Consider the following 25,018-nt stretch of genomic DNA (forward strand, 5'->3'; position numbering starts at 1 on the left):
TCCACTGGGCCAAAACCAAGGTGTCATCTGGAGCCTTGGTGCTCGCTGGAGGCTCTGGGGAAGGAAAATGCTCCCAAGCTACTCTGGTTGTTGGCAGAATCCAGCTCCTCCCCACAAGGCCCGTCCTTCTCAAGCCAGCAGCAGACATCCACTTCTTCTTGTGCTTTGATCTCCGATCCTCTTTTCTACCACCAGCTGGTAAAAGTTGTCTGCTTTTCCTGAAAGCAGTGTCTCATGTGGTGACACTGGGCCCACTGGATAATCCAGGATAATCTCATCTCATTCACAGTCTGGGGATTAGGGTGTAGACATCATTGATATGCCCACCTGCTGAATACTGCCATAGTGCAGAGATCACAGCTGGGAAGTTACAGCGGCAGTAAAACCTCAGCTAACCGCAGACCTCCTTCAGAATCATCAGCTTTCATATGTACTCATTGTTTACCATTATTACTGTTTTTTTGGTGTGTAGAGCTGTCAGATTTTATCATAAATTTTTATCATATACATACACGCATACACACATATATTTTTTCACGTAACCACCCCCACATTCAAGGACACAGAGCTGTCCCATCAATCCCACAAAGTCCCCCTTCCTTCAACCCTGACCTAGCAACCTTTGTCTCTTCTCTGTGAGCATAATTTTATCATTTTGAGGCTGTTATGTAAGTGGAATTATATATGTGTCACCTTTTGAGATTGGCTTTTTATTTCATTCAGCATAACGCCGCTGAGATCCATCCAAGTTGCTGTTGTGCATCAATAACTTGGTCCATTTTATTGCCGAGTAGTGTTCCATTTTATGGATATATCAGATTGTGTACCTGTTCACCTGTTTGAAAGCCATCTGAGTTGTTTCCAGTTTTTGACTATTACAGGTAAAGCCACCATCTATGTATACACATGCCCAGGCTTTTGTGTAAACCTAACTTTCACTTCTCTGCCATAAATAACGCAGGAGGGGGATTGCTGGGTCATTTGGTGAGTGTATGTTTAACATTATAAAACACGACCAAACTGTTTTGCGGGGTGGCTGGCCTATCTTACATTCCTAACAGCTGTGTGTGAGTGATCCAGTCTCCATATATCTTTCCCATGCTTGGTACTGGCAGTATTTAAAATAAAAAATGTCAGTAAATAAAATAATTAGCTATTCTAGTCGATGTGAAGGGGTAGCTCACTGTGCTTTAATTTGCACTTCTCTAATCGCTAATGACATTGTGTAGTTTTTCATGTGCTCCTTTAGCATTTGTAGATCCTCTTTGGTAAGGTGTCTTTTCAAGTCTTTTGTCTCTTCCCTAATTGGATGGTTTGTTTTCTCACTGTTCAGTTTACAGAGTCCTCTGTATCTTGTCCCTTATCATATATGTGATTTGCAAATATTTCCTCGCAGTCTGTGCCTCAACTTTTCATTCTCTCACCAGTGTCTTTGCAGAACAAAGTTTTTAACTTTGAAGTTCAGTTCATCAGTTATTTTCTTTTATGGATCATGCTTTTGATGTCATATTTAAGAGCTCTTCGTCTAACTCTAGGCCATGAAGATTTTTCTCCTGTATTTTCATTTAAAAGGTTTATGGTTTTACGTTTTACATTTAGATCTATAACCTGTTTTGAGTTCATTTTTGTATAATGAATGGTTTAATTTGAGTTTCATTTCTTTGTTCTAACACTGTTGAAAAGACTATTCTTTCTTTATCAAATTGTTTTTGAACCTTAATCAAAAGTCAGTTGATCATATTTGCTTCAGCTGTTTCTTCAGTTCTATTGATCTGTGTTTATTCATCTGCCTATACGACACTGTCTTGATCACTTTAGCTATGTGGTGAATCTTAAACGTGGATACTGTGATTCTCTCAACTTTATTGTTCTTTTTCAAAATTACTTTAGATCTTTGATTTGCTTTGCCTTTCCATAGACATTTTAGAATTTGTCTATATCCGCAAAAAGTTCTACTGAGACTTTGATAGGAATTGCATTAAGCTTATAGATAATTTTGGGGAGAGTTGGGATCTTTATAATGTTAGGTCTTCCAATTCATGAACACAGAATGTCTCTTTAAATTTTAAAATCATGTTTGATGTTTATCAATGCCTTGAGGTTTTCAGCATACACATCCACATGCATTTTGTGTGTGGGGTATGTGTGTGTGTGTGTCTGTTGCGGGGAGGGGGGAGCTGTTGTAACTGGTATTGAGTTTGAAATTTTGGTCTCCAGTTGTTCATTGCTAGTATTTGGAAATAAGATTGATATTTTTTTCTTTGTTTTTTTGGCTGTGTCGGGTCTTAGTTGCAGCATGCGGGATCTTTGTTGAGGCGTGTGGGATCTTTCGTTGCGGCACGGGCTCTTTGTTGTGGCGCGCAGGCTTCTCTCTAGTTGCAATGTGTGGGCTTCTCTCTAGTTGCGGCAGTCGGGCTTCTCTCTAGTTGTGGTGCAGAGGCTCCAGAGCACGTGGGCTCTCTAGTTGCGGCACTCGGGCTCTCTAGTTGAGGCACACGAGCTCAGTAGTTGTGGCACGTGGGCTTAGTTGCCCCGCGGCATGTGAGATCTTAGTTCCCCGACCAGGTATAGAACTGGGTGTCCCCTGCATTGGAAGGTGGATTCTTTACCACTGGACCACCAGGGAAGTCCCAAATAAGATTGATTTTTATGTGAGGGCCTTGTATGTATCCTGTGACCTTGCTAACCCAGGAGTTGTTCTGTTAAGTCCTTAGGTTTTTCTGCTTAGATGGGCATATCTGCAAATAGGCATAGCTTTTTATTTCTTCTTTTAACAATCTATTTGCTTTTAATTTTTCTTGCCTTGTTGCATTGGTTAAAGCTTCCAGTACTATGATGAATAGGGGTGGTGAGAGTGGTGGACCCCCTTGTCTTGTTCCTGATCTTTGGTTGAAAGCATTCAGTCTTTTCATTATGACTTTAGCTGAAGATTTTTATAGATGCTATTCATTAGACTGAGGAAGTTCCCTTTTATTCCTAGTTTGCTGAGAGTTTTTATGATGAAGGGGTATTGAATTTTGTCAAATGCTTTTTCATCACTTGATATGATCACGTGGTTTTTCTCCTTTAGACTTTTAATGTGGTTGTTTACATTGATTTTTGTGATTATTGAACCCGTATTGTATTTCTAGAATAAACCCCACTTGGTCATGCTGTGTGTGTGTGTGTGTGTGTGTGTGTGTGTGTACACATATATCTATGTACACACATGTGCTGAATTTGATATGCTAATATTTTGTTGAGGATTTTTACATCTGTTTTCATTGTTATTAATTATTGGTAGCCTTTATTCCTTCCTTCCTTCCTTCCTTTGTAAACGTTAATCTGGTTTTAGTATCAGGGTAATGCTGACCTCATAAAATGATTTAGGAAGTATGGCTCCTATTTTCTGGAAAAGAATTTATAGAATTGGTGATGTTTCTTTTTTTCAATGCTTGGAAGAATTTGCTAGTGAAACTATTCAGGCCTGAGATTTATTTTTCAAAAGGTTAACTATGAGTTCAATTCTTTAATAGTTACTGGACTATTGAGATTATCTATATCATCTTGGATGAATTTCGGTTGTTTGTAGTTTTTGAAGAATTGGTCCATTTCATCTAAGTTGTTGAATTTATATGTGTAGAGTTGTTATAGTATTATCTTATCCTCTTAATGTCTCAGGGGTCTGTCGTGATATCTCCTCTTTGTTCTTGATGTTGGTAATTTGTTCTTCTCGTTTTTCCTTTGTAGTTTTATTAGAGGTTTATCAATTTTATTAATCCTTTCAAACAACCAGCTTTTGGCTTGATGGTTTCTCAGTCTTCAATTCCACTGATTTCTGTTTTTAGTCTGTTTCTTTCTGTCTGCTTACTTTGAGCTTATTTTGTCTTTTTTTCTAGTTTTTTGAAATTAGAGTGTAGAGTATTGATTTGAGACCATTCCTCTATTTTAATATAAGCATTTAGTGCTGTGTTAGTTACAAATTATCCCCAAACTTAATAGATTAAAATGACATTTACTATTTCAGTTTCTGTGGTCAAGAAACTTGATGTAGTTTATCTGGGTCCTTTGCTTCAGGATTTCTCCCAAGGCTGCATTTAGGGTGTTGGCTAGGGCTGTAGGCATCCCAAGACTAGCTTAGGAGGACCCACTTGCAGGCTCACTCATGCAGAAGTCAGTGCCTTGGTGGCTGCTGGCCAGAAACTGCCCTCGGTTTCCTGGCACATGGCCTCTCCACTGAGGTGGTGACAACACGGCAGCTTGCTTCAGGAGAGCAAGCGAGAGAGAAGAGCCAGAGTGAGTCACAGCTCTTGTAACCTAATCAGGAAAGTAACACTCAGTCACTTTTGTTGGGTGCTCTTCATGAGAAGCAAGTCACTCAGTCCAGCCCATGTCTAGCAAGGGGAGGGCCTTACACGATGCTGTGAATATCATAAGACAGGGGTCACTGGGTGCTGCCTGTCGTAGAGGGTGTAGCTTTCTCCCTGAACTCTAGCTGCAGCCCAGAGAGTTTTAAAAAATATGGTAAAATATACATTTACCATGTTAACCATTTTTTTAATAAACTTATTTTTTAATTTTATTCATTTATTGTTTTTGGCTGTTGGGTCTTCATTGCTGCGCATGGGCTTTCTCTAGTTGCAGGGAGCGGGGGCTACTCTTCGTTGCGATGTGTGGGCTTCTCATTGTGGTGGCTTCTCTTGTTGCGGAGCACGGGCTCTAGGCATGCGGGCTTCAGTAGTTGTGGCAAATGGGCTCAGTAGTTGTGGCTCGTGGGCTCTAGAGCACAGACTCAGTAGATGTGGCGCACGGGCTTAGTTGCTTCGCGGCATGTGGGATCTTCCCAGACCGGGGCTTGAACCTGTGTCCCCTGCATTGGCAGGTGGATTCTTAACCACTGTGCCACCAGGGAAGCCCATGTTAACCATTTTTGATTGTATAATTCAATGGCATTAAGTATGTTTACCATGTGGTACAATGATCACCAGTGTCTATTTCCAGATCTTGTCATCACCCCAAACAGAAACTCTGTTCCCATCAAATAGTAACTCCCCATTCCTCCTCCCCCAGCCCCTGGTAACCTCTATTCTACTTTCTGTCTCTATGAATTTGCATATTCTAGACACCTTATAAAGGTGGAATCATACAATATTTGTCCTTTTTTTATCTGACTTATTTCACTAAACATAATGTTTTCAAAGTTTGTCCATGTTTTAGCAGGTGTCAGAGTTTCATTTTTTTTTAAAGGCTGAATGATACTCCATTGTATGTATCGAACACATTTCATTTATCCATCCTAGTGTTGGTGGCCATGTGGGTTATTTCTGTCTTTTGGCTACTGTAATGCTGTTACAAGCATTTGTGTGAAAGTATCTCAGTCCCTGCTTTCAGATCTTTTGGGAGTATATCTAAAAGTGAAATTGCTGGATCATATGGTAGTTTTATGTTTAAGCTTTTGAGAAACCACAAGGCTATTTTCCACAGTAGTTGCACCATTTTTCGTTCTCACCAGCAATGCACAAGAGCTCTAACATCTTCATGTAGCCTACAGATTTTGATGTGTTGTCATTTTGTTTTTATTAGGTTCTGTATAAACACTGCATCATTAAAAATTTTTTTGTGTCCCATGGTTTTTTAGAAGTGTGATGCTTAATTTTCAAGTTTTTGAAGATTTCTCTGTTATCTTCTATTATTGAAATCTGATGTAATATATTATGGTCAGAGAAGATATTTTGTATGATATCAGTTAATTTGAATTTGTTAAGCTTTGTTTTATGATCTAAAGGTGAAGGCTCCACATATTCTTGAAACTAATGTTTATTCTTTTGTTAGGTGAAGTGTTCTATACATTTTAGATGGGTCCTGTTGGTTTGTGGTATTGTTGATTCTTCTGTATTGTTGCTTATTTTCTGTCTAGTGGGGTTTTTTTCAGTTTCTTAGAGAGTTGTGTTGAAGTCCCTAACTGTAATTCCAGAATTGGCTATTTCTGTGTTCAGTTCTGTTATCTGCTTCCTGTGTTCTGGAGCTCTCTTTGCATACACACTTAGGATTGTTATGCCTTCTTAATAAGTTGACCCTTTTATCATTATGTAATCACCACTTTTTCTCTGGTAATGTTCTTTGCTCTGAAATCTCTTTGTTCAACGTTAATATAGCCTGTTTAGCTTTTTTTGATTACTATTTGCATGATACATCTTTTTCATACTTGATCTTTTTCTTTAATATATAGTTTTTTTCATGGCTTCTTTTTTTAGTAAATTTATTTATTTTTATTTATTTATTTTTGGCTGCATTGGGTCTTCATTGCTGTGTGCAGGCTTTCTCTAGTTGTGGCGAGCGGGGGCTACTCTTCGTTGCGGTGCGTGTGCTTCTCGTTGCTGTGGCTTTTCTTGCTGTGGAGCATGGGCTCTAGGCGTGCGGGCTTCAGTAGTTGTGGCTCGTGGGCTCTAGCTCTAGAGTGCAGGCTCAGTAGTTGTGGTGAGCAGGCTTAGTTGCTCTGTGGCATGGGGGATCTTCCTGGACCAGGGCTTGAACCCGTGTCCCGTGAATTGGCAGACGGATTCTTAACCATTGCGCCACCAGGGAAGTCCCATACTTGAAATTTTTTTTTTTAAATTTATTTATTTAATTTATTTTTATTTTTGGCTGTGTTGTGTCTTTGTTGCTGCGCACAGGCTTTCTCTAGTTGCGGCGAGCAGGGTTTCCTCTTTGTTGCAGTGCGCGGGCGTCTCATTGCAGTGGCTTCTCTTGTTGCGGAGCACAGGCTCTAGGTGCGCGGGCTTCAGTAGTTGTGGAGTGTGGGCTCAGTAGTTGTGGCTTGCGGGCTCTAGAGCACAGGCTCAGTAGTTGTGGCGCACGGGCTTAATTGCTCCACGGCATGTGGGATCTTCCCAGAGCAGGGTTCGAACCCGTGTCCCCTGCATTGGCAGGCGGATTCTTAACCACTGTGCCACCAGGGAAGCCCCCATACTTGAACTTTTAATCTACCTACACAAAATTCTTTGCTAGCATGTAGTTTGGTCATTTTTAAAGCTGTTCTGAATTCTCTTATTTTAATTGGTGTGTTTAGATCATTTATATTTAATATAATTAATGATATATTAGGATTTAAATTTATCGTCTTTTGTCTGTATGTACCGTTTTTCATTTCTATGGTTTTCCTTTCCTATCTTCTTGTAGGTTACCTGAACATTTTATAGTACCTCATTTTAATTTATCTAAAGCAGTTTTGAGTATCACTTTTTCCTTTTTTTTTTTTTAAATGAAAAGCTTTCCAGGCAGATGTCGGAAAGCCACTTCTACGGCATTGAGAGTTACCAAAAAAGGCCCAGGCTTTCTCTCCCCGTCAGCTGACTGCGATTCCACATCTGTGCTGCTCGCAGAGGAGGAGAGGCTCCCGGCCTGGCCACCTCCAGCCCCTCCCGCCCTGCACGCCCCCTCCCCTGGGCCGGGTCAGTGCCACCAGGAGGCCGTGGCGCGTGCTGAGGATGGTCAGCCAGGCCCGGGCTGTTTGCTTCCTACTGGGCCGTTTGCCTCCTACTGGGGCTTCCCCTGACCAGCAGGTGGCCTGCGGAGCCCGGTGCTAACCCTAACCCATGTCAGCATGGGTGGGCCGGCCTGGGGAGCCCAGCTGGCAGAGGGCAGGGTTCCAGCTTGTGGTCCTCTTTTGTTTTCCATGGAGCCCTTTCTTGACCCTCCTAACTCAGGGATCTTCTCCCCTGGAGTCGTGTGCATGTGGGAGGCCCTTTGCCATGGGGCTCACGGACGAGCTTCTCCTGTCTGCGAATAGGTGCTTTGGGGCGTTTGACGCCGGCCCCTCTCGGGCTCTGTGGCTGCCTGCCCAGGGCGTGCACATCCCTGGAGACTCCACGTCCGTCTTGCAGAGGTGACCGGTACCCTCGGACACAGCCGGCCTGCCTTTCACTATGTTTATTACCTCTACTGGTTGTGACTCTACATTGAATGCAGTTTCTAAGAGGAAAAAAACGAAGGCATATGAAGTGATCGCCTATCCATGTGGGCCCAGTGTTCTCGGATACAAGTCACCATGGCAACCTGGTGGCCTTCACATCTCACCAGTTAGGAAGATGAACTCTCCTGCCTGCAGATGTGAGCAGATTGACCATTGTTGTTCAGTGCTCTGTGCCAGCAGGCCTCGTGACCTGGAGCTTCCTGGACGGGGAGGGAGGGCAGCAGACGGCGGCCTGGCCCCACCGTCCCCCGTGCCTACCTGTTGTCTGAATCCGTTCTCTGTGACAGCCTGGTCCTCCTGCAGTGGGCTCGGCACCGCCAGTGGGTCTGAGGAGGCCTCTCTGAGTGCAGACTGGGATGCCGGCCGTGGGGCTGTGGTCTGCACACCTGTTGTGTCTGCTCCCAGGCCCCTGGGCAGGTGTGAGGATGGATTTTTAAGGTTCAGTTTGGCAGGTCAGCTTGCAGCTGCTGGTGTGGTCCAGGTAGCTCTGCTGTCTCTCTCAGCCTCTGTTTCCGCTGGCTCAGCCCTTTCTGTAAAGCCTGCCCATCCTCTGAGCCACACCCCATCCCCCCACCCCGCCCCACCGCATCATAATGGGAAGGTGGGCTTGCAGGCTCCGGGTTTAGGCTCTTTTTCCAGAACACACTGAGATCAGGTATGGGTACGTGGGCCTGGACTTTGACAGCCGCCCAGAGGGTGATCTCTGAGCCATTGTCTGAGAACAGGCCGGGCCTGTTCCTGGGCAGCTTGGCTTCCCTTGTCCACTGTCTGAGGCCAAAGGGCCAGGCTCTGTGTGCTGCCTGAGGGCGGTTCCAGCTTCTGCGGCAGCCGCAGGGCTGGAGAGATCAGCAGAGAACTACACGTATCTATGCTTGCCCCTCAGGTCCCTGCCGTGAAGAGGCCACGCAGGCAGCAGCGACACGGGCGCGCCTGCCCCTGTGCCCCGGCCCAGGCTGCGGCCTGTAGCCAGGCGGTGACCGGCGGGGTCGCATGGAGGCCGGCTGGCCGTGCCTTCGCGGTCTGTGTTCCTCAGCCCTCGCCTCCGAGTGGCCTGAGATCACGGTGGCCACCCCTGATCGAGGCCTCTTGGGGCAGACGGGTGTCTAAAGGGACGCCCGCGTGCGTGTCGGAGGCCACTTGCCTGTGAGTGTGTGCACGGGGCATGTGGGCCCCAGCAGCCCCAGAGCCCCACACGGGGAGCCCCTCAGGCCCAGACCCCGGCCGTGTCCCTGAGGGGCGTAAGGGCCTCGCGGGCCTGGCTCTGGAGGAGGACTCCCCGCCCAGAGGGAGACGCGAGGAAAAGCCAACGGAAGGAGCCTTTCTAGGCCGGCTCCTGGGCTTCCTTCGTTACGAGAGACCGTGTGGCTTAGTGGAAAGAGCCAGCTTGGAGGCCGGCCTGGGTTCCAATCCTGGCCCTGACACTTGCCAGCTGTGTTCTTGGGGTGGTGGGCACCCCTGGCGGCACCACTGTCCTGTCTGTGCCCGGGACCCCTTCTCCAGGGAGCCGCCCTTCCTCTGCTGGAAGCTCTTACTTCTAATGAGTGGGCCGCCTTCTTACTTGGTCAAGGTATTTAAAAATATATATATATATTTTATTGAGGTATAGTAAGAAATGCAGCGATCTTAAGTCAGCACACGTTTCTCCCCAGGTGTGATAGCACCTGCATGAAGATCCAGCGCACTTCTGTATCGCAGACGGCCCCTCGGCCCCCTCCTGGTCAGCTCTCCCCACAGATGACCCTGGCCAGCCTCGGCCACCGTGGGTCGGTCTGCCCTCCCTCCCTGGGTGCCCTTTCTCCCCGTCTGCTGTGCTCCGCTGTGCTTTCCCTGTGCCGTGGCTGGGGAGCATTTGTCTGTGGAGACCACAGCTCACGGACCAGGCTGCATGTGGACATTTAGTTGTTTCCAGTTTGGGACCCCGACGAGCGATGCGTTTTCGCACGTGGGCTTTGTGGACATAGCGCTCGTTTCTGTTGCGTCTTTAACTGAAGGGAGCAGCCACGCAGCTTTCTCAAGTGCTTGTGTGGATTTCCGTCCCCTCCAACAGCGCGTGAGAGTTCCGGGGCTCCCGTCCCCACCCCCCTTTCTTACTGTCAGTTGTTTTAGTTTGAACTATTCTGCTGGAGAAGCAGTGGTTGTGATTTGCATTTCCCGATGATTGTGGAGGTTGAGTAGCTTTTAAAATGTTTATTGGCCATTTAGATAGCCTCTTTTGTGAAATGTCAGTTCATATCTTTTACTTATTTAAAAAAAAAATTGGGTTTTTTTTTTTTTTTCTATCAGTTTGTAGGAATTCTTTATACATTTTGAATCTAGTCCTTTGTTGAAAATATATAATGTGCATATATCTTCTCCCAGTCTGGGGCCTGCCTCTTCACTCTCTTAATAATCTCTTTTGTTAAGTCCCATTTGTCACACTTTTCTTTTACATTTAATTCTTTTTGTTTCCTGTTTAGAACGTCTTTGCTTATACTATGGTCATGAAGATATTTTTCATTGTTTACTGTTTTCTTCTAGAAGCACTTAAGAAAATGACAGCTTATTGTAGATATCATTCACATATCATAAAATTTACCCTTTTTAGGCATACACGTTATTGTTTTTAGCATATTCATTGAATATTGCAGTAATCACCACTAATTCTAGAGCATTTCGCACCATCCCCCCAAACCATTACCGTTAGCAGTAATTCCCTATTTCCTCAGCCCTGTCCCCTGGAAACCATTAATCTATTTTCTGTACCTATGGATTTCCCTATTCTGGACATTTCATGAAATAGAATTATATAATGTATGGGCTTTGTGTCTGGCTTCTTAAACTGGGCATAATAGTTTCAAGGTTCATCTATATTGTAGCATGTATCAGTGTTTTATTCCTCTTTTATGACCAAATAAGACTCCATTGTACGGATGGACCACATTTTATTTCTCTGTGCATCAGTTGATGGCATTTGGGTTGTTTCCACTGTCTGGTTATTATAAATAATGCTTATAAAAACGTTCATAAATAAGTTCTTTTTAGACATAAGTTTTCAGTTCTCTTGTATTGTTATTACTTGGTAGAATTATTCATGTATACGGTAACTCTTACCTTTATCCTTTTGAGGTTCTACCAGACTGTTTTCCGAAGTGGCTGCACCATTTTACATTCCCACCAGCATGTGGGGGGGCTCCTGGTGCTCCATCTTTGTCAACACTTGTTATTGTCTGTCCTTTTGCCTAGAGCTGTTCTAGTGGGTGCGACTGGCAGCTCTTTGTATTTCCCTAATGATTTTGAGCATCCTTCCATGTGCTTATTGGCCATTTGTATATCTTCTTTGAAGAAATGTCTGTTCAGATCCTTTGCCCTTTTTAAGTTAGGTTATTTGCCTTCGCATTTTTGAGTTGTAAGAGTTCTGTGTACAAGCCACTTGTGAGATAAATGATTTGCAAATATTTCCACCCATTCTGTGGGTATCTTTTCACTTTCTTGATGATGTCCTTTGAAACACAAAAGTTTTAAATTTTGATGAAGCTCAACTGATCTATTTTTTCTTTAGTTATTTGTGTTTTTGCTGTCATATCTAAGAATCTGTTGCCAAATTCCAAGTCATGAAGATTTATCCCTGTATTTTCTTGTAAGAGTATAAAGTTTCAGCTCTTAAATTTAGGTCTTTGATCCATTTTAAGTGTTTCTATTCGGTGTGAGGTAGGAGTCCAGCTTCTTTCTTTTGCATGTGGATATCCTGTTGTGTTAGCATCATCTGTTGAAGGACTGTTATTTCTCCATTGTATGGACTTGGCACCCTCATTGAAATCAATTGACTGTAAATATAAGGGTTTATTTCTGGCCTCTGAATTCCTCCCATTAATTTACACATCTATCCTCATGTCAGTAGCACACTGTCTTATTACTGAGCTTTGTGGTAAGTTTTGAAATCAAGAGGTGTGAATCCTCTACCTTTGTTCTTTTTCCTGATTCTTTTGACTGTTCGAGGTCCCTTGAGATTCTGTATGAATATTAGGATGTATTTTTATGTTTCTGCAAAAGAAAAAAGTCAGCTGAGATTTTGATAGGGATTGTACTGATGCTACCGTTCAATTTTTAAAAATCTTTCTCATTTAGGTCTCTAATCCAGTGTGAATTAAAGTTTGTATAAGGTACAGGTAGGGATATACATTTATTACAAAGGTGACTCTTCCCTCCCTGGATTGCAAGAGAACCTCTGTCGTTCATCAGTTAGCTTTATGTGTGATGGCTGTTTCTGGACTCTGTTCAGTTCAATCAGTTTCTTTCCTTTTATAGTAGGTCTGATTATCTTGTGTATTAGTCCTCTAGTTTTGTTGTTTTCAAGATTATTTGGCTTTTCTAGGTTCCTTGCATTTCTATATCAATTTTAGAATCAGTTTGTCAGATTAATATCTGTAGATTAACTTGGAGAGAGTTGAAATCTTAACATTCTCGAGTCTTCAGTTTCTCCCCCCCGCCATCTCTCTCTCTCTCTCTCTCTCTCTCTCTCTCTCTCTCTCTCTCTCTCTCTCTCTGTGTTTAGGCCTTCTCAGCAATCCTTCATAGATTTCTGTGCAGTGATCTTAGATCTCTTTTGTTAGATTTACTCCTGGGTGTTTTATATTTTTGGATGCTAATGAAAATGGTATTGCTTTTCATTTTAATTATTTTTATTTATTACTAGTATATAGAAATGTGATTACTTTCTATTTAATTTTTATGACATTGTATCCTGCGACTTTGATAAATTTACTTATTAGTCCACATATTGTTGCGTAGTTTCCTTAGGTTTTTCTACATTACAGTCATGTCATCTGAGTGTCATGGCAATTCTACTTTTTCCTTTCCAGTTCAAGGATGGGAATTTTTTAAAATTTCATTTATTTTCTTGCCTTGTTGCACTGGCTGGACCTCCAGTACAGTTTAGGATAGAAATTATTATCTGGGTGATGTTCTCTTAGTTGTGGACATAGGGGAAGATGATCAGTATTTCACCATTAAGTCTGGTGTTAGTGCAGGTTTTATAGATACTCTTTGTCAGATTTCTGGGCTAAGTTGCTGAGTTTATCACGAGTATGTGTTGAATTTTATCAAATACTTTTCTGAATCTGCTCAGGCCCATGTGTTTTTCCCCTTTATTCCATTAAAGTGGTGAATTATAACTGATCGTTTTAAAGGAGAGATTATTGAGATATAATTTACATATAGTAACCTCTGTCCTTGATGTCCAGTTCTGTGACAGCCCCTCCAGGGTGTGGCCCAGCTTCTGCTCCCACCCTGGGGCCAGTTTGTGCAGAAAAGCCCAGATGGGATCCAGTCAGTGACTAATGGTGGGGGAATCCTGGAGTTCTTGGGAGTCCATAGGGAGGACTCCTGGGCTCGGGGGATCAGGGAAGGATGGCACCCAGGCTGGGCTTGAACTTCCTGCCGCCCTCTGCCTGCCTGATGATGAGAGATCCACCGTTCTCGTAGCTAAACTGCGGGCTTATGAGCAGGGGTGTGGTTTATGCGCAGAGCACGGGCTTAGAGCCTGCAGAGGAGAAAGCAAGGAGGCTGCTGAGCCAGGAGTCAGGTCTGCCCTCCCCTTGGAAGCTGAGGCTCCCTGTGCTGGCTCCCGCTGGCTCCCGACACTCGGTTCCCCAGGCCTCCTGGGGATGGGCAAAGGCGGGAGCGCTCGCCTCCCCAAATGCTCCTTTGGGGAGAGCACCTTCTTGCCAGGAAGCGTTGCTGTGTCCGTCCCAGAACCTCCGGGCAACGCCTTGCCCCAAGAGATTTCTTGTTGCCGCCTCTCCTGTCATTTCTGGCTCTGGCCTGCCCGCCTCTCCGGAGGCCTGGGCTCTGGGGGCCTGTGGGGCAGAGGGGAAGGACTGGTCTGAGTTGGGGCGCACGTCCCACCGCATCAGTGCCGCCTCTGGCGTCAGCTCCTGGTGTCCCTCCTCCTGTCGGAGTTGCTGGTCCCCGTCCCCTGGCTGCCGTGTCATCCCCTGTGTCCTAACTGGGTGCCTGTGCCCCTGGTAACAGCCAGGATTCTTTGGCTGGAGACCAGCTCTGGCCTAAACAAAAGGACGTGTGTTGGAAGGGTATGGTGGCCCCGGACCTGTCAGTCTGGAGCCTGGATGGCACAGGACACCGGCGTCTTCTCCTTTGGGGCCTCTGCTCAGGGTGGTCCCCGCCGGGCCATGTGTGGTCCTTCTGAGAAGAGGGAGTGTTCAGTCTTGGGGGGAGCCAGAGGGGGTCCGCCGGCCTGCTCTGCACCCTTGGTGATGCCCTCCTGCGTCCCAGGGACTTGTCACCACACGCGCTCTTCTCGTGTTCCAGCCAGGAACTTATCAGTTTTATTGATCTTTTCCCAAAACCCACTCTAGACTTTGTTGATTTTCTCTATTGTTTGCTTTCTGTTTCCTTGATTTCCACTCCTGTTCTCTTATCTCCTCTCTTCTACTTACTTGGGTCTAATTAGCTGGTTCGTGTTTGTTTTCCAGCTTTGTGGGCTGGACAGTGGACCGTGGACACTTTGGTCCTTCTTTGCTGAAATAGGTGTTTAAACCTCAAGTTCCCTCTAATGAGCGTTCACTGCACAGCACGGGCAGGTCAGGGTCAGCCTGAGATGGGCAGAGTTCATGTGCAGGGCTCGGGGCTCTCCTCTTTGGGGTCTTCCCCTCACTCTCCAGCATGGCCCCGAACTCAGATTTCTCGTTTTCTCTTCGGTTTCTCAGCTCCCAGTGTGGCACCAAATGGGACCAGTTCTTGAAAACTCGTGGAAATGGCGGCCCCTCCTGCCGTGTCCTCCTTCCACATGGCGACCCTCCTCCTGCATGAAACCGTGTACAGGCCCTCGTGTCCTTGTCTATTGAAGTAAATGCTGACTCAGGAGTGAATGATGGGAAATGTGAAAATGGAGAAACAAAGAGTAGCTGTTGGGCTGGGGAACTGGGAACAGCTGAGACTACAATTCTGCCACATCACAAAATCACTGAACTCCCAGTTCCCTGAAAGATGCAGACAAAGGCCTGACGCACGTTCCTAAGTTGCTTTTGCAGGAAGCTGACCCACCAGATGAAAGCTGCTGACCACAAGCACATAGACCCCCAGACGTGTTGAAACCGGAAGGGTGATGATGCTTGATGTTTCATCAAGGTGAAACTTCACCTTGATGCCATCCAATCCCAGGATTGTCCACGAGCTGACCACGCCCCGCCCCTTGAACACTATACAACCCCTCACTACCCCCTCCGGGGGGGGACACACAGTCTTGAGGGCATTAGCCCGCTGTGGCCCCCTTTGCCTGGCAAAGCAATAAAGCTGTTTCTTTGCTACTTCACCCAAAACTCTGTCTCCACGTTTCTATTTGGCACTGGTGCACGGAGGCTGTATTTCAGCAGCAAGCTCCTGGCTGTGCTTGCTTTTCTCCAGGGCCTTCAGATGGTTGTCCCTTGTGTTTGGTCCAGAGCTTGTCAGGGCACTTGGTCCGGGAGGAGCAGTTCTGCCACGTGGGCCGCGGGCCGTCTGTGTCCACAGACGCCGTAGGGCTCCCACTGCAGGTGGGGACTGGAAGGGGGCCTGCCCAGCCAGGCGTGCGGGCAACTTTAGCCGGGCCCCCCCGACAGCTGCTCCCACGAGCTGAACCCCCACCTCCATCTTTGCGCAGGGGCCATCGCCCCACCGACCTGGAAGGCCGCGCGCCGGGCCCTCCCCGCCCCTCGCGGCCCCCAGGTGAGACCTGTCCTTCCCTGTCTGTAGTCTTTTCTCACAGAGGCCTCGTCAGGGACACGCCCTGGGTCCTGGCCTCCTCACTGGTTGGCTAAACAGGATGTTGGCCACAGGGTTTTCCTCTCCTTTGCGATTGACTTCCAGCACTGCCGGAGACTGCCCTTCGCGACGGGCAATTCTGAGTATGAATGTCCCCCGTTGAAACTCTCAGTGCCTCTGCATTGCCGAGACCCTCACCATGGCTCGGGCGGGGTCCCTTGGGCCCCGTTCCTGGTTCCTCCTTCCCCTCCCCCTGCTGCTCCTTCGCTGAGAGGAGGGAACGGACGGCTGAGCGTCTCCGGCTCCTGGAGTTGCTGTGGTCCCCATAAGGGCACTGGCTTGTTCCCTCTGCTTCCCGGGTCCCTGGGAACAGGACTCAAGCGGCAGCCTGACCCAGTAGGGGGGCTGGTGTGGGACCAGGTGACCAGAGCCACTGCAGGCCCGTGAGAGGATGATGGGCCGGGTGGGGCAGGCCCGCGGAATGCGGTGCTGGGAGGGTGGGGAGGCCCCATGTTGTCGCTGTGGGTCGAGCAGCTTACAGACCCAGCCCTTGAGTTAAGCTCCCCAGGGCTTAGAGGTTAGTGGGGCAGACGAGGCCCAGAGACACAGTCCCCATGGGGGGACCGGGGTGTGACAGGAGGCTCACGCACACACATGTACACGCGTGCACGTGTGTGCACACACCCACACCCCTTCAGCACTCCGTGGGGCGGAAACCCCGCACTTGCCCCCGGAGCAGGGAGGTTCCCCCTGGGGTCGGGGTGCCCACTGCACACTCTGTGGCTGGCTCTGCCCCCACCTTGGGACAGCTCACCTCCTTCCTTGGCCCCGGTACCGAAGCCTTCTGGCTCTTTCCAGAAACTCAGTACCTCTCTTAAGGATGGAAGATTTACACTGTTAAAGACAGGCGTCAGCATGCTAGTTCTGAGCAGTACTTTGAACAGCGGCAGCTTTGTTAGAGTGACTGGGGGGGGGTCTGGCCTGTGGTGCTTCTCTGACAGAGGCCCTGAGCCCCAGCCCGGTCCTGCCGTCGGTGTCCACGCCTGGACAGTGGCAGTCGTGGGATGAGCCGTGTGGTGGACAGCAAGTGGATAACCTCCCAGGAGACTCTTGAAGGTTTGGCCCTTGCGTAAGGGCCTGAGTCTTGCTTCTGATAATGTGAATGTGTAAGTTCAGTTCTGAGCTCGAATGGCCAGTGCCTGCACGCTAGGTGCACCGCCGGATGGGCAGAAGGGGCTTGGGGCTTCCCCCCCCAGAGCGCGGATGTTGGCAGGGGGCTCAGTAGATCGCTTGGTGTAACAACGGCTAGAATAACTATAAAATCTATTTAAGTGCCCCGGGAGCACAGATGGGAGAAGCCGTTGTGTTTGGATGCCGAGGGAAGAGAAGATACGACAGTCAGATCTTGACTGCAGCCGTAGAAACCAGCCCCGCTGTTGTGAGCAGGGAGGGAGGCTGGGGGCCCGGATTCAGGGGACGGTGACTGTCGGAGCCTGAGCCAGGTGACCGCCCCGACGAGTCGTCCCCAACACACCTGCCCCACGGAGAAGTAGGACAGCACACCCCTGCCCACACACCCCAAGACGGGAGTTTACAGGGGGCTGGAGAGTCCAAGAAGGAAGAGCATGTGGGCAGAGCCTCAGAGAAGCTGCCAGGCTGGCAGGCAGGATGCAGAAAAAGAGGCATTTCTGGCAAAGAACAGTAGGAGCCAAGAGCGGAGCCGTGGAAACCCTGGCGTGCCCGTGAAGGGGGCGGCGTTTTCGGGTGGTCGAGTCGAGGTCAGAGAAGAGTGGTCCTTCAGTGCCGCCTCCCTGTCGTCCACGAGGTGGCCTGGCAGAGACTGTGGGCGGGCCCGCAGGGTCTGAGCAGACCTTGGATTGGCCCCGTACCATCGTGTGTCTCGAAGGCCATCAGGGTGGCCGCCGCCATCCCCCGTAGCCTGGCCTCTGGGCTGTGCCACAGAGGCCCCACGCCAGCGCTGGGGCGGCTCTTCCAAGTTCTCGCGTCCTCGTGGTCTCCGCCCAGGTCGTGGGAGCCAGCGGGGGTGGTGGGACAGTGCTGCACGGAGCCCGGCTCCCTCTGGGCGGTTGGGAGCTTGGCCCGCCTGCCTGCTGACGGCCACGTGCTCAGGCTGTGACCAGGCCCCTGGCCACCCGCTCCTGGTGAGTCAGGGCTGCTCCCCCGAGCCGTTCACCTCTGAGAACGTCTTCAGTTCACATCAGGCCGGGAGGGTGCTCTGGACACCTCGGCACGGGGTGGGGTGGGGGGAGCCCCCACTCACAGCGGCGGCTCTGCCCGGTGCACGCGGCCCCTCTGCCCGTGGCCTGGTCCTGTGCGAGAGCCGCGGCCCAGGCACCGTTGTGTTTAAGCCATGTCTCTCAGCTCTGATACCTGCAGCAGCAGGCGGCGGAGTGGAGTGCGGCCCCCTCCCCCCGCCAATCTTGTCAGCCTGCAGATCTGAACACAGGCACTCCTCTGCCTGACCGGCTTATTTCAAGTGGCGTGTTGTTACCCTGCGCTGAAAGACAGCCCCTGCCTCGCTCCCAGGCAGGGGTTTATTCTCCATCATTACTTTTTAAAAGGTGTTCGGCTAGAAGATTGCCTATTATTTCCTCTGTGAGCCTCTCCTCACTGCCGTTGTGTGGCGACAGCTGACACAGCCGCGGGGGATGCTCTGTGCGCCTGCCCGCGAGTCACCGTGCGCGACAAGAGGGAATCAGGACGTCTTCCTGGGCAGCAGCCTTCCGGTTCGGCTTTTATGAACTGGGTTTAAAAAATAAATAAGTCAGATCGTATCGGTCTCCTGCTTAGAGCTCTTGGGTGCCCCCTCCCTTTGAGCACAGCTGACCTCTCTCCACTCCCCGGGCCCGGGCACAGCAGCCTGTTTCCCCGGGAAGCCTTCGCGTTTGTGTCGTGTCCTCAGAGGCCCTGAGTGGTCACCACCCCCCTCTCTGGCTGCCCCTGTCCTCCCAGCCCTTCCCCACGTCCGTCCGGCATCCTAGCCGCTCATCAGCATGTCCTCAGCCTGCCATCCCCCTGCTGTGTCCCTCGCTCCAGGAGGGCTCCAGACACACGAGCCGCCGGGACGCTGTGGTGGCTGATAGTCTGAACAGGCGGAGACTGGGAAGCAGCGGGGCCATGGTGTGGGGAGAAGCAAGGCCAGAGAGGGTCGTGCAGTGCCGGGGAGAGGAGGGCACCTGCAGACGGGCCCAGCACTTGGCTCTGGGAAGGAAGACGCACGGCCCCGGGCAGAACTGTCCACGCTGGGTTCATGACCCATTTTCCATTTTCTCATAGGCAAGTCCAAATGTTTTTCTGTAAAAATCCCGGTTTGGTAAACGCTGGTGACCAATTCAATTGAAAACCAAACCAAACCAACACCACCCAGTAGACCAGAGAAGGACCAGGCAGTTCATGGCCATGAGCGGGCCTCTCCTTCCTTCCCTCCCTCCCTCCCATCTTTCATCCACTCAGCAGTGACCCTCGCTGACTTCACAGCTTCAGTCCCGTCCTCCGTGCCGCGTGGAGAGGTCAGGGCTGTGACCCAGTGGCCCCCACTGGGTGGCCTTCCCGGAGGAGGCTGGGCAGTCCCAGGCTTTCCCCAGCAGGAGACCCACGCGGCCTGTCGCTCTGCCCAGCCCCCTAGGCCGCCACCTTAAGCGGAGTCGTGCACGTGGTTACATTTAGTTTCCTGACCTTTCCCCTCCCAGGCCGGAGCCCTCCTAGAAACCTCGGGGATGGTAGCACCTTCCAGGACAGTTTGCGTGGAGACCCACGCGTGCTGGGACTCTGTCCCTCTGGGAGGGGGACCATGACTTTAGCATCTCAGCTCTGCGTGACCTCACTGTGTGGCTCTGGGTGACTGCATCACTCTGTGCCTCGGTTTTCTTGCCTTTTAAGTGGGTTTAATGGTTCCCTCCTCACCGGACGGTTGGGTGAGTTGAAGGAGCACTTGAGTCATTGTTTATAAACTGTTGATACGTGGTCACTGCTGTTCTCACTGACTCGGCCCTGTCGTTCAGGAGTCGTCTCTGATGCCTGTTTCTGTTACAATCGAGGTGGTACCTTCCGCCCAGCACCTGGGTGCTGCTGAGAGGAAGTGAGGGTGCAGAGTGCGGGGCCAACGGATCAGACGCGGTGGACGCAAAGGGATGTGGCAGATGCGCAGGGACGTGGCGGCCTCGCGTTTTCCTGGTCATGTTCTCTTCTTACTCTGCTGCCTTGGAACCCGCCTGCCCTGTGAGCCCTCCCTGTTTAGTTGTTCTATCAGTATCCTGAGAGATGTTAAAGTCTTTGACTATGATTGTAGATCCGTTTATATTCATCTTTAATCTGTCAAATTTGTTTTATGTATTTGGGATTTTTGTTATCAGGTGCATACACGTTTATAATTGTTATCTCTTCTTGACTAATTGTCTCTTTTATGATTGTGAACTGCCCTTCTTTATATCTGGTAATATTTTTTTGTCTTGAATTCTCCTTTATTTGATATTAATATAGCTATACCAGCTTTCTTATACAGCAAGTTCACTGCATGCACATGAGTTCTGTTCCGAGAGTGCATTCATAAGTCCAGTTTGTTCATAAGTCCAACAAAGTTAGCCTTAGTTAGTTAGGTACCCAACTAACACAATCGGCTATATAATAATATACTGTAGTAGGTTTATAATACTTTTCACAGAAATAATACATAAAAAAACACAAAAAGTAAAGAAAACATTTTTAATCTTACAGTACCTTGAAAAGTACAGCGGTGCAGTACGACAGGTGGCACACAGGGGCTGGCATCAAGTGAACAGGCAAGAAAAGTTACTGACTGGAGGAGGGAGAGGAGGTGGAAGATGGTAGAGATGAAGGATTGCTGGCAATAGGAGACAGAGGGCAAGCTGCAATTTCACTCACGCCTGACGTTGATGGAATGCACGTTCGCATCTTTGAAAGTTCGCAACTTGAAGGTTCATGTGTAGGGGACTTACTGTACTTGGTGTGCACGATACACCTTTTCCCATTTTTTAAAACCTGTTTGTATTATTTTTTATCAATAACATATAGCTGGGGTTTTGCCTTTGCACTGGTGTGTATGGTAAGCAGAATAACGGCCCCCCAGAGACGTCCGCCTCCCAATCTCCAGGACCTGTGAATGTACTCTCTTGCATGGTAAACAGGGCTCTTCAGGTGTCACTAAGTTAAGAATATGTGGTGGGGAGACTATCCTGTATTATCCAAGGATGTCCAGTGTGATCTCAAGTGTCAGGGAGATTAGGAGAAAGGGAAATCATGGAACGATCAGGGAAAGAGGGAGACAGGAGAGTCAGAGAAGGAGGCGTGATGACAGTAGCAGAGGTCAGGGCGACGTGGGGCCATGAGCCAAGAAATGCAGGCGACCCGCGCACCGCGATGAAGAGTGGCCCCCACTCGCTGCAACTGGAGAAAGCCCTCACACAGAAACGAGGACCCAACACAGCCAAAAGTAAATTTTTTTTAAAAAGCATATATATTAAAAAAAAAAAAGAAATGCAGGCGACCCCTAGACACTGGGAAGGGCGAGGAAACGGGTTCTTCTCCAGAGCTTTCAGAAGGACACAGCCCTGCTGACACCACGCTTGTAGCCAAATAAGACGCATTCGAGACTTCTGACCTCTAGAACTGTAAGAGAATAAATTTGTAGTATTTTAAGCCACTAAGTTTTTGGTAAGTTCTTACAACAGCAAGAGGGAACTAATACAGGGGTAAGTCTGTTTATATTTAATATCATTATTGGTATGAGCGCATTTAAATTGACCATTTGTTATTTCATTTGTTTGTGCCATCTGTTCTTTGTTCCTCTGTTGCTGCTTTCTTGTAGATTTTTTTTGAGGGAGAGGGTGGAGATGAATCAGTACATTTTAGAATTCCGTTTTATCTCCTCTACTGACTTTTTATTTGTGCTTTCTTTGGTTGCATTTTTAGTAGTTATTCTAGAAATTACTTTTTAAAAAATCTATGCTCAAGAAGTATTCTGTTACTTCAGGAATTATTTAAGAACTTCACAAAAGCACCCTGCTTGGGATTTTTCTGAGCTTCTCAGATCTATTTGTGGTCTTTAATTAATTTTGGAATATTCTTGGCCTTTATCTCTTCCCTTTTTTTTGCCCCATCTTTCTCTTTTCCTACTAGGACTTCAATTAAAGGTATGCTCTGTCGTTTAATATTGTCCTGCAGATCTTGGGGGCCCTGTTTCATTCTGTTTTTCATGCTTCGTCTGCTTGGGTTTCAATTTGAATAATTTCTAATCATTTGTTTCCAAGTTCATTGATTCTTTCCTCTGCTCTGTCCAGTTTGCTAATGAGCCCACGATTTCTTGCGTTTTCGTTTGGTTCTGTCCTAGTTTGGGTGGTGTCAGTGAAGGTGGAGGAGGGGCCTCTGAAGACCCTCTCTTCCATAAAAGCAATGAAAATGGACAGAGCCTATTTTTTCAGAACTGAAAGTTAACCAAAGACTTGTGGCCATCCAGGAGCATTTGTTCAGGAAAAATGGGTGAATCTCAGTAAGGAGAGTGAGGTTTGTGGCATTTCAAATTGTCCTGTTCCCATCCTCCTCTTCCCAACCTGAGACTAGCGGCTGGCGTCTCCTCAGGAGTAATGGGAGCTGGAGGGTTCCTGTCTTCCTGTAGGAAGTCTCCATGACTTCCCATGCGGTGCCCACCCTTTCCTGCTAGAGTCTCCGCCGTGTTAACCCTGGTGACTTTGAAGTCCCTCTGGGCTAACTCCGGGCCATTGTTGCATCTGGCTCTATTGAGTATTTCCTCTCTGTGGTACATCTTTATTTTCTTGTGTGTGTGTGTGTTTAAATGTTTGATTGAATGCTGAACCTTTTGGGTAAACAAGACAGAACAGTGGGCACTGCAGTATGTATTTGTGCCAGTGGAGGGTTTTCCTTTGTTCTGTGAGACCCTTAGTGTGGGGACCGGGTCCCTTGTAAGTGGCATACAGTTGGATTTCCTTTTTCTTTCTTTTACCCAAAGTGGTGATCTTTTTCCTTTAAGGCTGAGGTTATTTGGTTCGTGGTCTATATTCATTATCTGTTGCTAATTAACAAGTTACGCATTTAGTGGTTTAAAGCAGTAACCATGTATGACCTCACGGTGCCCGCAGACACCTCATGGTGGACACCTCGTGGGTCCTTGGGGCTGGGACTGGGCTTGGCTGGGCCTCTGCTTCTGGCCTCTCATGGCTGCAGTCCCATCCCAAGGCCCTCGGGCCATTGGGCTGAGGCCCCTCAGCTCCGTGCCACGGGGGCATCTCCGGAAGGCAGCCCACAACACCAGGGAAGCTGGCTCCATGGGTGTGGACAAGCAGGCGGGTGCCAGACAGAAAGCACGACCTTTGCCCCTGGAACTGCCCCCTCTCTCTCCAGTCATAGCTGCTCATCAGGATTTGGGTGTCACTCCAGGGCCCAAGCTCGGGGACGTGGGATCCTGGGGGACCATCTCAAAAGCTGTGATCCCTGATTACTTATACTGATTCCTGCCACCTTGCCTGGTCTTTCCTGTTCCGTCCTCTCCTCCCCTCATTCTCCTCCAGCCCCCGCCTCACCTGCTCGGACCTCCCCCTCCTCCCCCTCCTCCACCTGCCCTCCCTGTGCGTCCGCGTCCCCCGAGCAGCCACAGGGCAGTTGGACTCGGGCCCGTGCTCTGCCCTCGAGTTTTCTGGCTCCTCTGTTGCTGTGCGTCCTTGTCCCCGTTGCAGGACCAAATCTCTCTACTGCGTCCCCATTTCCTAATTTCCCCCTAACTGCCCTCAGCTTGGGGCTTGTCTCATCCATTTGATTCCTTGTTCCTTGAAGAAATTTACCTTTATAATATTTACCTGCTTGGGGGCTTGCCTGTTTCAGGTTCATTTCTTCTTTTTTAATCAGCAGTTCATTTATCTTTTTGAGCACCTTAAACTTACATGTTTAAAATCCTTTATCAGTTGGAAATTTGAACACTGGCTGAATATTTGATGATGTTAAGGAATTCATTTTTTTGGTATGCAATGCTACTGGTTCTGATTAGGAAAATAAAAGTCTTTATCTTTTAGAGAAATGTATTGAAGTACGTGCAGATGAAATGACCTGCTGTAAGGAATCTGGGGGGAGGGAGGGGTGGGCGCTGTAGGTGAAACAGGATTCCCGTTAATCATTTTTTTTAATATTTCCTTTTTTTTAAAGTGAATTAATTAATTAATTAATTTTATTTTTGGCTACGTCGGGTCTTAGTTGCAGTCTTGCAGGATCTTCGTTGTGGCATGTGGGATGTTTCACTGCGGTGTGTGGGCTTCTCTCTCTAGTTGTGGTGCGCAGGCTCAGTAGTTGCAGTGTGCAGGCTTAGTTGCCCTGCAGCACGTGGGATCTTAGTTCCCCAACCAGGGATCGAACCCGTGTCCCCTGCATTAGAAGGTGGATTCTTAACTGCTGGACCACCAGGGAAGTCCCTAGTTTATCATTTTGAAGCTTAGTGATGGCTATCTGGGTTTTTAAAAATATTATTATAAATTTATACTTATTTCATATTATTTAGTATATATTTTAATATTATAATATCTGGGTTTATTTAGTATTATTTTAGTACAGTAATACAATCTTGCATAATAAAAAGTTTTAAAAAACCGTGTCATAACGTCCCATCACGTGAATTTTGTCTGGAGTGAATTCGCATCAGCTGCTGTTTGATGGGCAGCCTTTCTAAGCTTATGCTTCCTCACCGTATTTGGGGTTTGGTTTGCAGGCTTGTTTTGAGCGCAAGTTTTGGTTTTGGTCTTGTTGGCTTTGTTTCTCTCTATTTCCTTGTCTCCCTGCCGAGCATTTTTGTGGCACCAAGTGCCAGCCAGTCCCTGCACCACCCAGCTGTGGCCTGGGGTTCACGGGGCTGGAGCTGTGGCCTCTGGGCTGAACCCAGCTTCTGGCAGATTGAGAACCATGGCCTGACATGGGGTCCTCAGGATTTTCAGGTTGGCTTCTTATTCTGGGGGAGCCCTGGGCTCCGGGGACGAAGCTGGCCCCACGGCCACCTCTGCCCAAGGCTGTGGCTTTGGCCTCACCTGCCTCTGTGCCCGTCTGTTCTGTTGGACGTTTGCATCTTGTTAGCGAATTTGGCCGTGTCTCCGTGGTTTTATCTGCCTTGTGTTTGGAGCAGGGCAGGTGCATCGAGCGTGCTCATCTGACAGGTCCCTTCGCTTCCCCCTTCAAAGACTGTGACCCAAGAGCTGGCACGCATAATGGTGACATGTTACCTTGTGTTGGAGACAGTGTGCTTTATTCAGTGTTTTTCCCCAGAAGGCCGACTGGGAAATGTCTTAGGGAGAACGACGG

At 48.2% G+C, this 25,018-nt stretch overlaps 1 protein-coding gene across 3 annotated transcripts in view; it reads left to right on the forward strand.

The window, feature by feature from the left end:
• The window catches only part of CHCHD6 (coiled-coil-helix-coiled-coil-helix domain containing 6), a 131,335-nt gene that overhangs the window by 59,439 nt on the left and 46,878 nt on the right, over positions 1–25,018 (forward strand). The window contains exon 5 of one of the 3 annotated variants that reach the window (XM_082345315.1): positions 14,656–15,267. The exons of the other annotated variants lie outside the window; for them this stretch is intronic. Within the exon in view, the coding sequence (XP_082201441.1) occupies positions 14,656–14,793 (138 nt within the window). The 3' untranslated portion in view covers positions 14,794–15,267. Of the gene's footprint in view, positions 1–14,655; positions 15,268–25,018 lie in introns of those variants that run through there. 3 annotated transcript variants of the gene reach the window in all.

This window comes from Balaenoptera borealis, assembly GCF_965194805.1.
Source record: "Balaenoptera borealis genome assembly, chromosome: 12".
NCBI classification, from domain to species: Eukaryota; Metazoa; Chordata; class Mammalia; order Artiodactyla; family Balaenopteridae; genus Balaenoptera; species Balaenoptera borealis.